A 15,796-nucleotide genomic window follows, 5' to 3' on the forward strand; every position below is an offset into this window, starting at 1 on the left:
AGGCTCGGTCCAAATCCTCACGCGCCACTCGGAAGACGCCGTAAAACGGACGGATATGGTGACGTTTTATTGTAAGCGCCCACCTCTCATTTGAAGAAATAAAGCGCTATTGTCACTCGCAATGAAGCCTGTTTGCTAAAAACCCAGTTGCTAGTTACACACCGAGATATTTAGCATAATACGCGTTCAAAATCTCGTTTTCTGACAGATGGATCCTGGCTATGTTCATTCATAATGATCTCATACGGGTATGTTGCTAATTTCTCTTATCACATTCTCAATGGTTTATCATCACACCTTGTTTAGACATCACTGTTTGCATACACAGTGGCCCAGTGCTCGCGAAATATTTGCATTTGACAGTAGTTTTATATTTGCTCGGCTATTGAAATGAAGTTGGGACTTGCGCGTGAACGTCGCCTTCACTGTCCTATCGCTCCATCAACGCCAGTGATCTGAATACAAGATGATGCCTTTTTATTTCGAGAATATGCCTTAGAATATCGAGGCAGCTGTTTGGAGTAAGCTTACAGCGTAATGCACTATTCAAATCTCTGGACATAGCTATGATCAAGACACATCTCCGTCCAGCGTTTTCCCCTAAATGTTTGGCGTTTGTACTGGAGAAAAGTCAAGTGTTAATCATGATGGACACAACATCACAACGCACGAGCTCTGTGCACCAGTAACGCGCGCGCGGAGAGAGCTGAGCCGGAGAATTATAGTGGCGCCTCAGATATGAATGATGATGGAGGCGGATAACGCGGAGAGCTGGTTTTCTCAGTCAGAAAACGGAACAATACTAAACTCCTCGAAGCTGGGTTTCCTAAACGCGTCGTCTCCTGTGGGTCTGTGGGGTGACGCTCAGGATAAAGAGGTGACACGGCTGGAGGAGATTGTGCACGCGCAGGAAAGAGCCTACAAAGATTTCACCACCACCATTCAAGTTTTCATCCTCATCGGATCCCTTTTGGGTGAGTATAGACGACACGAGAATGGAAATGTTTTGGGTGTTCATCTGCAAATCAGTGGGGGTCTTTTGGCCTAATATATAACCTTATAATGAACTAATCTATATGAATCACTGTTCATATGTGCATGGATGATTATGAATAATCTAAAGGTTACAGCTAGAGCACAAATTATATTTGAATGTGCACGTTTATTTGGGATAGTTCAACCAGAAAGGATAATTTAACCACTATTTACTCAAGTATTTCCAAACCTTCATGTCTAGTTATTCATTTAAGAAGATCTGTACACATCGCAAAACATATACCATGGAAGTCAATGGTTACAGGTTTCCAGCATTCTTCAAAATATCTTCTTTTGTATTTAACAGAAGAAAGAATTGCATAAAGGTTTGAAACAAGTAAGGGTGAGTAAATAATGATATAATTTTGGATCATTTATGTGTGACCTATCCCTTTAACAAACACAATCAGAAGCTATATATTTTCTGTGAGAAATCACTCTGTAGCAGATGTTACAATGTGTGTTCAGATCATTTGAGAGGAAAAAAAGATAAACAAAGGCTGTTATTATTGAGCGCTCTCTAATACACAGGTGGTGTGATTAGTCATGGAAGTCTTTCCCTTTTACTGTTCGCATAGCCTAAACCTGATGTTGGAATTAAGGAAATTCTGTAAAGTCAGGTTATCTTGTTTAGACATTATTTAGGGTCACATTTAGAATTTGTCTTTATAAAAAATTATGGACTTAAACAGCTAACTTCTTTCAGCTTTTTATTAAAGAAGAAAAATATAATCACTGTGACTATAGTTTAGGGCATTGAGTCACATTAATTAAGTGTGTGAAAATTATATAGTCTATGAAAATATCTCTGTAAAACCCTTCAGAATATAGGTATAAAATATCTGTTTGGTCACGTGCAGCTGAAGTGGAGATTTCTGGCTTAAAGCAGGAGGTAAAAACTCTTTTTGAGAAAATGTGTATGTTTGTATTATAATTTAAATCAGCAGACACAAATTGATAAAGTGATTTTTTTCAATATAATTTTCATTAGTTTGAAAAAGACTGTCAGTTTGTTACAGACTGGAGCATATAAAAACAATGATTTTACCTGCAGTGTCTGGCCTTAATTCCTACCAGTGTTAGGTTTTCTGAATACACCTGTACTAATATAAAGTACAAATTTTATTCCATGAGAGGTAGCTAGTCAAGCAAGTCTTTCCCTTTTACAGTTCATATAGTGTAAACCTGGTATTGGAATTAATGAAATTCTGTAAAGGCAGGTTGTCTTGTTTAAACATTATTTTGGGTCACATTTATGATTTGTTTAAAGAAATGATGGACTTAAATAGTTAACGTCTTTCAACTTAATCAAAGAAGAAAATGATATTCACTGTTACTATATAAAGTTGAAACCAAAAGTTTACATACACTCTAAAAAAAGGAACATAACCATTTAAAAAAAAATGTCTGATGGTAGACCATACTAAATGTTTACTATTACTTTAGGTCCGTTAAGATTACCTTAATAATTTACATTTGCTAAATGGCAAAATAATGAGAATTTTTTTTTGTTGAGAATTTTATAATAATTTCTAGAAAGTCAAATGTTTACACAAATTTCCTTGGTGTTTTTTTATTTTTGCTTTTAAACTGTATAACTTTGGTCAAATGTTTTGGGTATCCTTCCTCAAGCTTTTCACAATAGTTTGAAGGAGTTTCAAACTGTTTTCCTCCTGACAGAATTGGTGTAACTTAGTCAGATTTGTTGGCTGTCTTGCTCGCACAAGCTTTTTCAACTCTGCCCACAAATTTTCTTCAGGGCTTTGTGATGGCCACTCCAAAATATTCACTCTGTTGTCCTTAAAGCACAATTGAACAAATTTGGCAAGATTTAATTTCCTGGCTGATGTCTTGAGATGTTGCTTCGGTATTTCTACATAATGTTCTTTCTTCATGATGCCATCTATGCTGTGAAGTGGACCAGTCCCTCCTGCAACAAAACAGCAAATATCTCTCTCATTATTTTGCTATTAAGAAGAACAGAAACAAATTTGATAATCCTAACTTGAAATCCTAAAAGAGAAAAAGTTTAGTCACATTAACATCTGACTTTTTTTAAAATGGTTATGTGCATTTTTATACAGTGTATGTAAACTTCTGGTTTCAACTTTGTCAGAACATTGAATTGCATTAATTCCCTTGTACATTAAGTGTGCAAATCATATAGCCAATGAACATATCTCTGTAAAACTCTTCAGAATATGGGTATGGAAATATCTGCTTGCTCAAGTGCAGCTGAAGTGGAGATTGATGGCTTAAAGCAGGAGGAAAACATTCTTTTTGAGAAAAATCTTATGTTTGTATTAATTGTAATCTACAGACATGTGTTAATAAAGTGATTTTTAAAATTTTATATTCTACATTGGACTAAAAAGCCCTAATGTTTATGAGAAGCCAAACATTCAAAAATCTCATTACTGACTGGTGCATGTAAAAACAATATATTTTGCCTGCTGTGTCTGGCCTTAATTTCCACCAGCGTTCATTCATTTTCCTTCTGCTTAGTCCTTTTATTCATCAGGGGTCGCCACAGCGGAATGAACCACCAACTTATCCAGCATATGTTTTACACAACGGATGCCCTGCCAGCTGCAACCCAGTACTGGGAAACACTCATACACACTACTACGACCAATTTAGCTTATTCAGTTCATCTGTAGCCCATGTCTTTGGACTGTAAGGGAAACCGGAGAACCTGGAGAAAACCCATGTAAACACAGGGAGAACATGCAGACTCTACACAGAAATGCCATCTGACCCATCTGGGGTTTGATATCACCTTTGTCTGTCACACCCATTACAGGTATTTCAGTCTCTGCTAATGAGCTGATGATGGTGTGTTTGGTTAAAAAGACATGAAAAATGTGCAGAGCTGGTGGTTCTTCGGTAACATGGTTGACAAACACTGCTGTAGAACACTATTAATGAACTTAATTCGTTAAAGGGATAGTTCACCCAAAAATTAAGTTGTACTCACTATTTGCAGTGAGTAACAACAATCTTGAGTGGTTCCAAACCTCTACGAGTTTCTTTTTTTTGTTGAACACAAAGAAGACATTTTGAAGTAAGATGAAAACCTGTAACCATTGACTTCCATAGTATTTGTTTTTTTCCTGCTGTGGAAGTAAATAGTTACAGGTTTTCAGCTTTCTTCAAAATTAAGTTTGTAAAATGTAAAGAAAGTCAAAGCAGATTTGAAACAGATTAGTAAATAATAATATTTAAATTTTTACGCTTGCTGACTTCTTTAAATATGTGTATTTAAATCATCTCCTGTAGCAATGGTAATAAAGCAAGATTAGCAGAAAGAGAACACCATTGTTTAGCTTTCCTCAGAATAAATAAGATTTAGCAATGATTATTGTAGTATAAAGTTCTTTTGTTCATGGTGTGTGAGTCTGAACTACGTCAGAAGCTAATTTCGTAAGACTCACATGACTAATCAGCCTTAGTTTAAATGTTCATAATCTGAAGATCTGTCTCTGCCTGGATTAGGGCTCTAGTTTCAGGAACTTTGGGAAATCATTCATTCTGATGACTAGTTATGGAAAGTCATCGTGGAAGTGGATTAGTCATGATTGCACTAATTTTTCTTCCTTGGCTTTAAGTTACTGTAGCAAACTTCTTGGCTCATGTGCACTCTAATTAAAAACTGCAGTTGTTTTTGAATCTAATAGTTTGCTGCTCATACATGTAAGCTCAATATTATTTAACAGAGGACAGCATGTAGGAGCTGTGTGAGTAAACCTCACTCCCCTGGCCTCAAGAGGCACAACAGCCACTTAGCATGTCCGCCTCCCATGTATGAAATGCCAATTTGATTGCCGTTTAGACTGAGGGAATAGAACCTGAGGGGTTACAATTACATGCATTAGGGACAGCTAGTGTGTGGTTGAACCCATTTTCTGTGTGGTAGAGTTTCAATAAGGTGCTGGAAACATTCATTAGAGATTTTGGTCCGTATTGACATGATAGCATAGCATATTTATATGCATTTCCTTCTAAACAACACAGATGTCTAAGGAGCCACATCCACCCAGTAACTCCGTCCAGCCAGTAAATAAAGATACACTGTAAAAATTATATGAACAATTAGTCATGACACCATATATTTTTAGCTTATTGTAACATTTTAAACTAAGGTTAATCATGTTCTAACTTCTTTTTTGCAGTTTTAAATTAGTTTAACATAATATAAGTTCACTGGACTCATAAGGTTAATTTGATTCAGCTTAAAAATTTAAGGCAACCAGGATTTATTTAGTGTAGCCTACCTCAGACTCCTCTAAATGTACTTATTTCTACTACATTTTAAAGTTAGATTCACTGGTTATGTATTTTTTTAGAGTTGCCGGAAATTTGTCAACTGCACATTCATGATGCGCATCTCCTATTCCATCACATCCCAGAATGCTTTGGTGGTTTTAAATCTAGTGACTACTGGTAAAAATATGGTACAAATCTTAAAAAAATGTGTACATTTTACAGTAAGTTGGTGTTTCTTTTTTTTATAGTGTCAATACACCATAGTTTATAAGTACTAAAATCGACACATTGTACCTTTGTTACACAGACAAGAAAATGTCATATAATGACCCAAAGCTTATCGCAAACATTTTACCACAAGCATAGAAACATTATCACAGTTCCACATGAAACTAAAGTAATGCAGTACACATTATTTGTCAACATTAGATACATAAATCTGTAAAGTACATCACTAATGAGAAAAAAAACACAAAAAGAGAAGTGTCATGGAGGGAATTCTGAAGTCAATTTACAATTAATAACTGTATATAAAAAAGGAAACTTGCTGTTAACCAGGTTATGGATTTTAACCTTTAGTATTTTTAAGATTTTACTGGTAAAATCATGGGCTTTTTTCAGCTTGATCTCACAAGGAAACGTAAGTATTTTACGTTTTGTCAGTTTAGTGGCTAATTCGTACAAGTTCAGTCGTACAAAAACATATGATTTTAAAAAGGAGGCGTGGCACCCAACCCCACCCCTAACCCCAACCGTCATTGGGTGATGAGCAAATCGTACTAAATTGTACAAATTAGATCGTACGAATTCATACGAATTAGCCACTAAATCAAAAAGTTACGAATTGCCATGAGATTGTGTTGGCTTTTTTATAGTGTACCAAAGTTAATGAACTCACTGTCACTTTGAAAAACTAGTTTTAGATGATTTGGACTCAAATCAGTGACACGGGTGTGTTATCCTGCTGAAAATTACCATCACAAGATGAGTACATGTGATTGTCATGCTCAGTAATATATCAGGTAATCAGTGGCATTTAAGCAATGCTTATTTGCTACTAAGAGTTGGCTATGTGGAGAATATCCCCCACACCATTGCATCACCACCATTAACTATGGGTACAAGGCTGGATGGATTCATGATTTCAAATTCTAATTTCAATATCAAAAGAAACATTGAGACTCATCAGATCTGACCAGCCTTTCCCCATCTTCTATTTCATCATGTTTAGTGATCCTAGGTGAATTTTAGCTTCATTTTCCTGTGGTTAGCTGATATGTTTGGTACCTGGTGTGCTCCTCTGCTGTTGCAGTTCACCTGCTTCAAGGTTTCACATGTTGTGCTTTCAGAAATGCTCTCCTGCAGATATCAGTTAAGACGAGTGGTTGTTTAAGTGACTGTAGATGTTCTATTAGGTTGAACCGGTCTGGCCATTCTCTTTTGACTTCTGGCAGCAAAGCATTTTTATCCACAGCTCAAAAGCTGACGCTCACTGAATATGTCGTCAATTTCTGAAATACTTATATCAGCCTGTCTGGCCCCAACAATCTTGTCACTTCATTCTATATTCTCTATTGTATTGTCTTGACCATGTCTAAATGCCAGAATGCATTGAATTGATACCATGTCTGATTAACGAGCAGTTGAACAAGCGTTGACAAATTAGATAAATGCCTAAATAGTGAATCATACTTAAATAAAGACTTTAAAGAAGAGAAGATAAAATCAGTAAGAAGTTGCTGAGACTTTTATTTCAGTATGTTGATGTACTGAAATTGAATATTTAGTGGGAGGCGGGACTAGTTTTTTGTTTATCATTTTCCCATAGCAATCTAAACATAAGAGGGACGTGGTCAAAAATATTTTTGCTGCAGCCGTCAAACTGATGTCAACAGAGAAGGATCGCTACCCTAAACATGGAAGCAAATGGTCACACCTTGATTAAAGATTACCACAAAAAAAAATTTTTTTCAATTAACTTGCATAGATAAATTTTCACCTAATAATGACAATGTGCACTAGCAAAATAAGCACTGTACATTTTGATTTTACATGGATTTTCATGGAAAAGCAGTTTCTTTTTTTTGCAGTACACGCACACAATTTGTTTTAAAGAGTGATCGATCTGTATTTGTCCATACAATGAAATTCAGTAGACACCAAAAAGCATTGAGACGTCAGTTTCAAAATATGTCCCATTATGTTCCACAGAGTAAAATTTACCTGATTATTCATACAGTTTTGTAATTAAATGTTTTGTGTGTGAAGTTTCCTTTTAAAGGCTTATTTGGTAGCAGATTTATATATTCATACTTTCAGTGATATAGCATTCATCAAACAAAATACCAAAATAAGTTCTTTCAGAAATGTTCAGTCTACATACGTTCTCATACTTCTTAAACGTATTAGAAAGAGTTGAGAAACCACTAATGAAAACCTTGTGAAGTCTAAATACCCCTGTTTAGCCACGGGCATACTGGAGACCTCTGGGAACAAATGGACAATTGTCCAGCACTGTCAGTGTGCACTCAAAATGTCACCAGGGTAATAACACAGAGGCAGCTGCAGACGTGTTCCTGTGTGCTTTGCCTGTTACACCTGCATGGTAATGGGAAAAGATGAAAGTCACGGTCTTTGTGGAAAAGATGCACCTTCTGAAAGTGTGTCAAGAGTAATAACCGAGCCGGCTAGAGAGCACCTGTCATCTAAGTGCTCCGCTCACATCAACGTCCAAGGAGAGAATCACCTCAGGCTGCATTTCAATTCAAGGCATGTGAATTCCATGATGTCCGTGCATCACCTCTTGAAAGAAAATGAATCTTGCGTAGCTTTCCACTTGAATTGACATGCTTCATTTTCAATTAGCCTCAAGTAAAAACACTTCTGCATGCTCTCCCTGATTGTTTTACATGCAAATGTATGGTGTGAAAAAAGAAAGCAAATCATGCAATTGCTTTGGAAATACTTATCAATCAGCTGTTTTGGTTCAGCATAATTTAAGCGCAATAGATAGCATTTAGGCTTTTAATATGTCCCTTGTTTTCTTTGAAAAGGTATAGTGGAAGTAAACAAGAGGCTTTACTGCATAAACTGTGAAGTTTATAACTAAATAAAGCACCATAATTCATTTAGTTTACACAGAAATGATAATGAGTTCACTATTTACTCATCCTTGAGTGGTTAAACACTTTTTTTTTTACCTCGAGTGATTAGACATGTTTCTTTATTCTGTTGAGGACTAAAGTAGATATTTAGAGCCATTGACCTCCATAGTCAAAACATCTTCTTATGTGTTCATCAAAGGAAAGAAAGTCAATTAGGTTTGGAACAAGTGAAGGGTGGACTTTCCCTACAATTAATGAAAAGGCATCTATTTTTCCCCTTTTTCAAGATTTAAGATAAGTCTCTTGTTCTGCCGAAACAAGAGTCTGTTTCTGTGTCTGTTAAGTTTCACCCCAAGACACCCATCAGATTATTTATTATAGCTTTCAGAATTTTGGATTTCCTGCTCCTAACACAATGTAGCTGTTTTTGTGGCCTGTGCCTTTAATGCTAGTTCTCCCCGCCCACCATTCCCATGTGCCTGTCAGAGTGTGCCTCAATCTCTTCCTCGGCTGCATCAGATAAACAGCACAATGACACACATAAAGGAAGCAGATCTTACGTAGCTTTTGTGAGAAATACTACAGTAAAAACTGTACAATGATTATTTGATGTATTTGTTGTGGAGTTGCAATGATGAGTCACACAATGTCGTTACAAAGTTTACGCACACACGCACCCAGCGCACGCGTTTAACTTTTGCTCTGTTTTTGCACGCAAATGTGAAAGGAAACACGTTAATATACACTACTGTATGGACATCTGGTATGTTGATTTACAAAATACCCATGATTTGACATCCACAAACCGGGATTGAAGCGTTTTCTTTTATAATTGTACTGACATGCAGTTGTGGTGATAAAGATGGTAAAATCGCTGTAATTCATTACAAACATGGACTGTTTTAAAAATGTTTTAAACTTGTAAACTCATTCTTGATCACATTTGATGATGATTGATGATCATTGATGAGCTGAACAGATCTTTTAATCCCAGTTGCTCTGCGCACGTCCTGTCTTGTTGAAATAATTATTACTACGTTACTATGAAGACATGTTAATCTGTGGCTGTCAATCAAATCAGTGGGCGGGGAAAACCGCACTTCTATGTAACATTGCAGTGGGCCTCAAAATGGGAGGCATTTGGATCCTATTTTAACGTCAGGAAATTAAAAATAGAGACTTATTGTCTTTATATTACCCCAATATGTCAGTGGACACACTATACCTAAACACAGTCCTGTCCAAACCGCTTACAAAAGATGATTTTCATTATGGTGCCCTTTTAAATATGTTTTTCCTTTGATGATAAACTAGCCCTAATAATAGAGCTTAACTTCAGTGAACCTAGAATATTCCTTTAAAATAATACTCACCACAAAGTGTCCCGCCTCAAGTAAACAAGCATCTAAATTAGCCACTGTGTGCTAATTTAAGCATTAATTCATGCATATTTATCTTCTCATATCTTTATAGCATGTGTTGCGAGGCTTGTTTGTCCTTCATAGCTGCTTGAAAATGACATACCATTGCCTGCAGGAATCACAGGGGTCTTCAGTGATTTTCCCCTATAAAATTGGCTTCATGGCTTGTAACCTTCAGGTACCCCATTGCCATGGGAACTGATAGCATGATGCAGGCTGTTCAAGTCTTACCATAAACACATGAATTGTGAGTCCTTAGAGGCTGACCTGGGCTTGTGAACCCTCAACCTTTTCTCTTTTGTCTCCAGGCAATACTGCAGTGCTGTGGTGCACGATCTACACAAATGTCTTCAAGTCCGTCACAAATCTCTTCATCAAGAATCTGGCGTGTTCTGGCATTTGTGCTGGTCTTGTGTGTGTGCCGTTTGACATAGCGCTGAGTGCCAGTCCTCTATGCTGCCTGTGGGTTCACACACTCCTCCTGTGCAAAGCCATTAAGTTCCTGCACAGGCTTTTCTGCTCTGCCACTGTGCTCAGTTTCGCCGTCATTGCCCTGGACAGGTGAGTAGATATACATATTAATTCATTCATTGTGAACTAATTAACAAATGAAGTGTAATTGCCTCAGATTTGAGGTCACCATGATCAGTCTCAAACTCCCAACCGTTTAAAGAATATATTAAGATAATAATATATTAAATAGGCTCTTTATAAAATCTGGATACTCTTATACAGTTGTTGTACTCAGCCAATGGGCACTAGCTGTTTCACAGGCTAGTGCTTCCATAGCAACCTTCTCTGCCAGACCCTTTATCAATTCATTGAATAATTTATTTTGCTTAGCACAGAAGCCTTTCTTGAAACTAACATTCCTTTTATTTCAGAAAGAAAGTAATACACATACCAGACAGACACATATCGCATACTAAAACATTGTGATATCCCTATTATACAGATTTGTATAGATTTTCTTTCATGTCTTTTCTTTTCTGCGATTTTACATAGCAAATCAATGGAATAAATCTGTTAAGTATTTTTGTATACATGTGAACCCCTTTTAACTTTGTCATAAATAATAATACATAGCAGTCTAAAGTGTTAGGGTTATGTAACTGAGACAACTGGGAAACTAAAGGCCGTGTTGTTATTCAGAACCAGCTCTGTTAAAAAAAATCAATGTAGCACACTAGTGTATTCCCAAAAGTGTTCAGCAATTATTAGGAGTATTCTCCTTATTAAATTAATCTTATAAATGTTTTTTTTTTTTTTTTTTAAGTGGATCAAGACTTAAAGGGGAAGCTGTGTAGTCCAAATGATATTAAAACCATAGTAAAGAGCTATCATTCCCCACAACTAGCATTCACTTATTTTTCTTGTATGAGCGGGCACGGCCATTTGAATCTTTATGGCTTGAGACTTCCTGTCTCATTCACTTATATTCAGTTTTAGACGTTAAAAACAGCTCGTTATGCTGCTTGATGTTGCAAACTGATATTTTCTTATTATATTATTCTACTTGGTCTGTACAGTCATGCAATCACTTATTTGTAGAGCAAGCAGTTTGACCGTTTTCTGAGGTTTATTATTCCGAGTCATTTCTCTCATAGGCGAGTTTTAAAACAATCGCAAAAACGAGTGCACTTCCACATTGAAAAATAACATCAAATCTCTCGTCTCAAAACAAATGGCTATGATGTGTTCAGCAAATTACTCTCATAGCTACTTTTGGGTGAGTAAACTAGCATGCTCTGATCTATAAACAAATGGCTTTTATGAAATACTGTATATGAAGAGTTAAAGTGCCATCTGGAATCGAAAATGAATCTTTTTCTCAGCCCCTTTGGTTTATGTTGTGTTATTTTACTTTGAAGACCATGAAAAGAACTTATTATTTGCCATTAAAGTGATATTAGTGAACCTGCACACAGGAGCCTTATAAGAATGCAAATTTTAGAAGAAAATTTCGGATGGCATTTAGGTTTTTGCATCTGAACTCTTCATATGTAGCTAATGCAATCTGATAATGTGTGGATATTATTCAATTAAATTTAATTATTGTTTATTTCTATAGAGCTTTTACAATGTAGATTGTGTCAAAGCAGCTTAACATGGAAGTTCTAGTAAACTGAAACTGCGTCAGTCCAGTTTTCAGACTTTAAGTTGAGTTTAGTTCAGTTCAGTGTGGTTTAATTTTCACTGCTGAAAGTCCAAACACTGAAGAGCAAATCCATCGATGCACAGCTTCACAAGTGCACAACTAGCATACTCTAGTCTTGGGGTGTCTACATTTTTTTGTATGAAGGAACAAAAACCAAATATCATTCAGAGCCATGGGCCGAAGGGTAATATATCAGTGTATTAAGTTAAAGTTGCCATGGGTAATTTCCTAATTTATTTAATAGTTTTATTCAATAGTTTTATTTAATAGTTTTATTAATAGTTTAATTTATTCAGTATGAACTTTTTATAATAAAAATAGAAGCAATCACATTTCTAACACAGTGAAGTTCAATGCTGAACACAGTAGGTAAGCAGAACTCTGCATTATTTGGTGACATTTTAAACAAAATCTGATTTATTTACACCATTTAATTTAAATATTTAATTAAACTTTAAACAATAAAACAATCTCAAAACCATCCCCATCATTTCTTACATGGGATGGCGGGCCAAATTAAAGATTACCATGGGTCCTATTTGTGCTTCTCTGCTCTAGTCTCAAAACAAATGGCTCTGATGTGTTCAGCAATCTACTCTCATAGGTACTTTTGAGTAAAAAAAATCTGATCCATGAACAAACGACTATATGTATTATATTGGTATATATAATTATTGCAATCAGATAATGAATAGATATTAATGCAAAATTACATGGGAGCATACAGTTCTTTCTCCTGGAGTCTTTGATAAGTTTCATGCGAATTTATAAAACTGCATTGACACACAGAAAGCTGCTTTTGGTTTAAACGAGACTTGTGAGTGAGTTGTTCTTGATGAAGGACAATGCCTGTGGCCAGGGGGCTTTGGGGGGTTTGAAAGATCCACCCCTCAATAACAAAGGTCCAGAATTTGTCCAATAAATGAGCTCATTTGTCATGTTTTGACTGCTACACCACCATAAATTATGAAAATAACCCATTAAAAGCTTTAAGAAAAAACCAATTCATCTGTCAACTATCACATCAGTGTGACTTCAATTAATCAGTTTTGGACAATGCAAACTATTATTATTCATGAGTTTAACATCCAGCTGTGCAAGAAAACATACAATTGGATGTTAGTAAAATATTTTTTTGCTACAGTATTGTTTATAAATTGAGAAAACATTTAAATCTTGTTTTTTTTTTTCGAAACAAAAAATGACCAATAAAAAGGTGTGAAAGACCAAAATCGGCTCATATTAAAATTAATTTGAATAAAAATAGTACTTAAAATGCAGTATTTAAGTCTCATCAATAAAAAATGAGGCGCATAACTGCAAAAAGGTCCACATTTTGAGAAATAAGAACCACCCCTTAGACCCCCTCACAGCCTGAGGACTACACCATTGCCAAAATCTAATGTGACTTCACCTTTCTTTCCCTTCCAGGTACTACTCAGTGTTGTATCCTCTTGAGAGAAAGATATCAGATGCCAGATCCAGAGACCTGGTAATCTACATTTGGGTTCATGCAGTGTTGGCCAGTGTCCCTGTTTTCGCTGTAAGCAATGTGACAGATGTCTACGCCACCTCATCTTGCTCTGACGGACAATCGCTTGGACATCTTGTTTACATGATTACATACAGCATCACCACTCTTATTCTCCCTCTAGCAGTGGTGTTTCTCGCCATGGTATTAATCCGCCGCGCATTAAGCACCAGCCAAAAGAAGAAAGTGATCATCGCGGCGCTGCGCACCCCTCAGAACAGCATTTCCATCCCGTATGTGTCTCAACGTGAGGCTGAACTTCATGCAACTCTGTTATCCATTGTGCTCGTCTTCACACTCTGCAGCACACCATATGCTGCTCTGCTAATATACCACGCCATACTGGGGGCTGCAAAAGCCTCATCTTGGTTACGTCTGACTGCCATATGGCTCCCGAAGGTCTCGCTCCTCACCAACCCACTGTTTCTCCTCACAGTTAACCGATCTGTGCGACGGTGCCTTCTTGATATGCTAGCACGCCTCCATCGACGCTACAGCCGAAGGAACATGGTCAGCATTGGAGGTCTGGCTGAGGTAGGACCACTAGGTGGTGAGACTGTGGTTCGCTCTGGTAGTCAACTCCTGGAGATGTTCAATATCGGCCAACAGCAGATCTTCAGACCCAACGAGGATGAAGAAGATGAGAATGAGATTTCCTCAGTGGCGTCTGCCAACTTCCAACCCAAAGATGAAGGACAAGGTGGAAATGCAGGGGCGACAGATAACACACATCAGCCGCAGCCAGGGGAAGGGGTTAAAGAAGAGGTCTTAGTTTTACCAAAACATTCCCCTATTCAGTCATGTGCCTACTCCTCTTCGCAAGTTGCCCCCGCAACTCCTACGGACCCTGAGGATGCGACACAATTTGGTTTTGGGCCGTTTGAGCTGCCCCCTCAATGGCTGCCTGAAACCAGGAACAGTAAGAAAAGACTCTTGCCTCCATTAGGTAACACACCAGAGGAGCTCATCCAGACCAAACAGCCCAGAGTCCGACCTGAGAGACGCATCAGTAGAAACAATAAAGTTAGTACCTTTCCTAATGTGGACCCCTGAAGCACAGTGGACCAAATCGTAAACCGCCAAGAAGAAGGACTGTCAGTTTTATATCTGAAGTAATTTTAAGATCATTTTCTACATGAGGGCGGAACAATGAAAGACTAGAAGAGTTTACGTTTACAATAGGAAGTATGAGGACTTTACATGATCTCTTGTTGGCTGTCTGGGGGATTTCATTGACATTTGTTCACCTCTCTGCACAGACAGAAAAAGAGATTGATTTCAGTGGGAATGGAAGAGACACCCGTATGGTAGGCATGAATTGTATAACATTTTCTTTGCTGGAATGGTGAATAAAATCAATCCCAATCATTTTTATGCGGATATGTCCACATTGTGTTGAATTTGATTCATGTGTTGTGCTCAACTTGAAATATCAACATCCCATTACTTACATTTTATTTATCTACCATTTATTTGAAGTACCTCAAAAAGCTAGCTAGAAAGAAATTCATTTAACTTAGGATTAAAGTACATTCTCAGAGTCAAGGCTCGAGAGTGATCTCTACAGAACCTTTTGGAAAAGGCACGCATTTGTACTGAAGTGGTTTACATTGGTACATTTGACTGATATTGTACTAATAAATTAAAATTATACAAACAAACCAATACGGGCATCTCGGTGGCACAGTGGGTAACACGATCACCTCGCTGCAAGAAGGTTGCTGGTTCGAGCCTCGGCTGGGTCACTTGGCATTTCTCTGTTGAGTTTGCAGTTCATGTGGCTTTCTTCCGGGAGCTCTGGTTTCCCCTACAGTCCAAAGACATGTACTGTAGGTGAACAGGGTAAGCTAAATTGTCTGTAGAATGTGTTTGAATGGGAGTATATTGGTGTTTCCCAGTGATAGGTTGCAGCTGGAAGGGCATCCGCTGTTTAAAACATATGCTGGATAAGTAGGCAGTTCATTCCCCTGTGGCGACCCATGATTGATAAAGGGACTAAGCCGATAGGAAAATGAATGAATGAATACTGTAAAAATTTCCTTGCTCTAGTAAACATAATTTGGAAATATTTAAAAAAGAAAAAAAAATTGAAAGGGGGGCTAATAATTCTGATTAACTGTAAGTATTATTCAAAATATGAGGAAAAATTAGTTTGTTTGTTCCTTCCTTCCTTCCTTCCTTCCTTCCGCTCCTTGGTTTGTTCAGTCCTACCTCGAATCCTTCCTTTATTCATTAGGTCCTTCCTCCATTCTTCCCTTCATTCATTTGCTCATTCATTCGT

General features: G+C 37.1%; 2 protein-coding genes across 2 annotated transcripts in view; both read left to right on the forward strand.

The window, feature by feature from the left end:
- The window catches only part of LOC147839360 (uncharacterized), a 963,858-nt gene that overhangs the window by 568,881 nt on the left and 379,181 nt on the right, over nucleotides 1-15,796 (forward strand). The gene's annotated exons all lie outside the window — the stretch shown is intronic.
- Nucleotides 699-14,668, forward strand: gpr176 (G protein-coupled receptor 176). The gene is given in 3 exon segments (NM_001128711.2): nucleotides 699-974; nucleotides 10,135-10,387; nucleotides 13,416-14,668. Coding segments are annotated over 3 exon segments (1,632 nt in total). The 5' UTR covers nucleotides 699-748; the 3' UTR covers nucleotides 14,569-14,668.

The sequence above is a fragment of the Danio rerio genome, chromosome 20 (genome assembly GCF_052040795.2).
Source record: "Danio rerio strain M-AB ecotype USA chromosome 20, GRCz13ab, whole genome shotgun sequence".
In the NCBI taxonomy this organism is placed as follows: domain Eukaryota; kingdom Metazoa; phylum Chordata; class Actinopteri; order Cypriniformes; family Danionidae; genus Danio; species Danio rerio.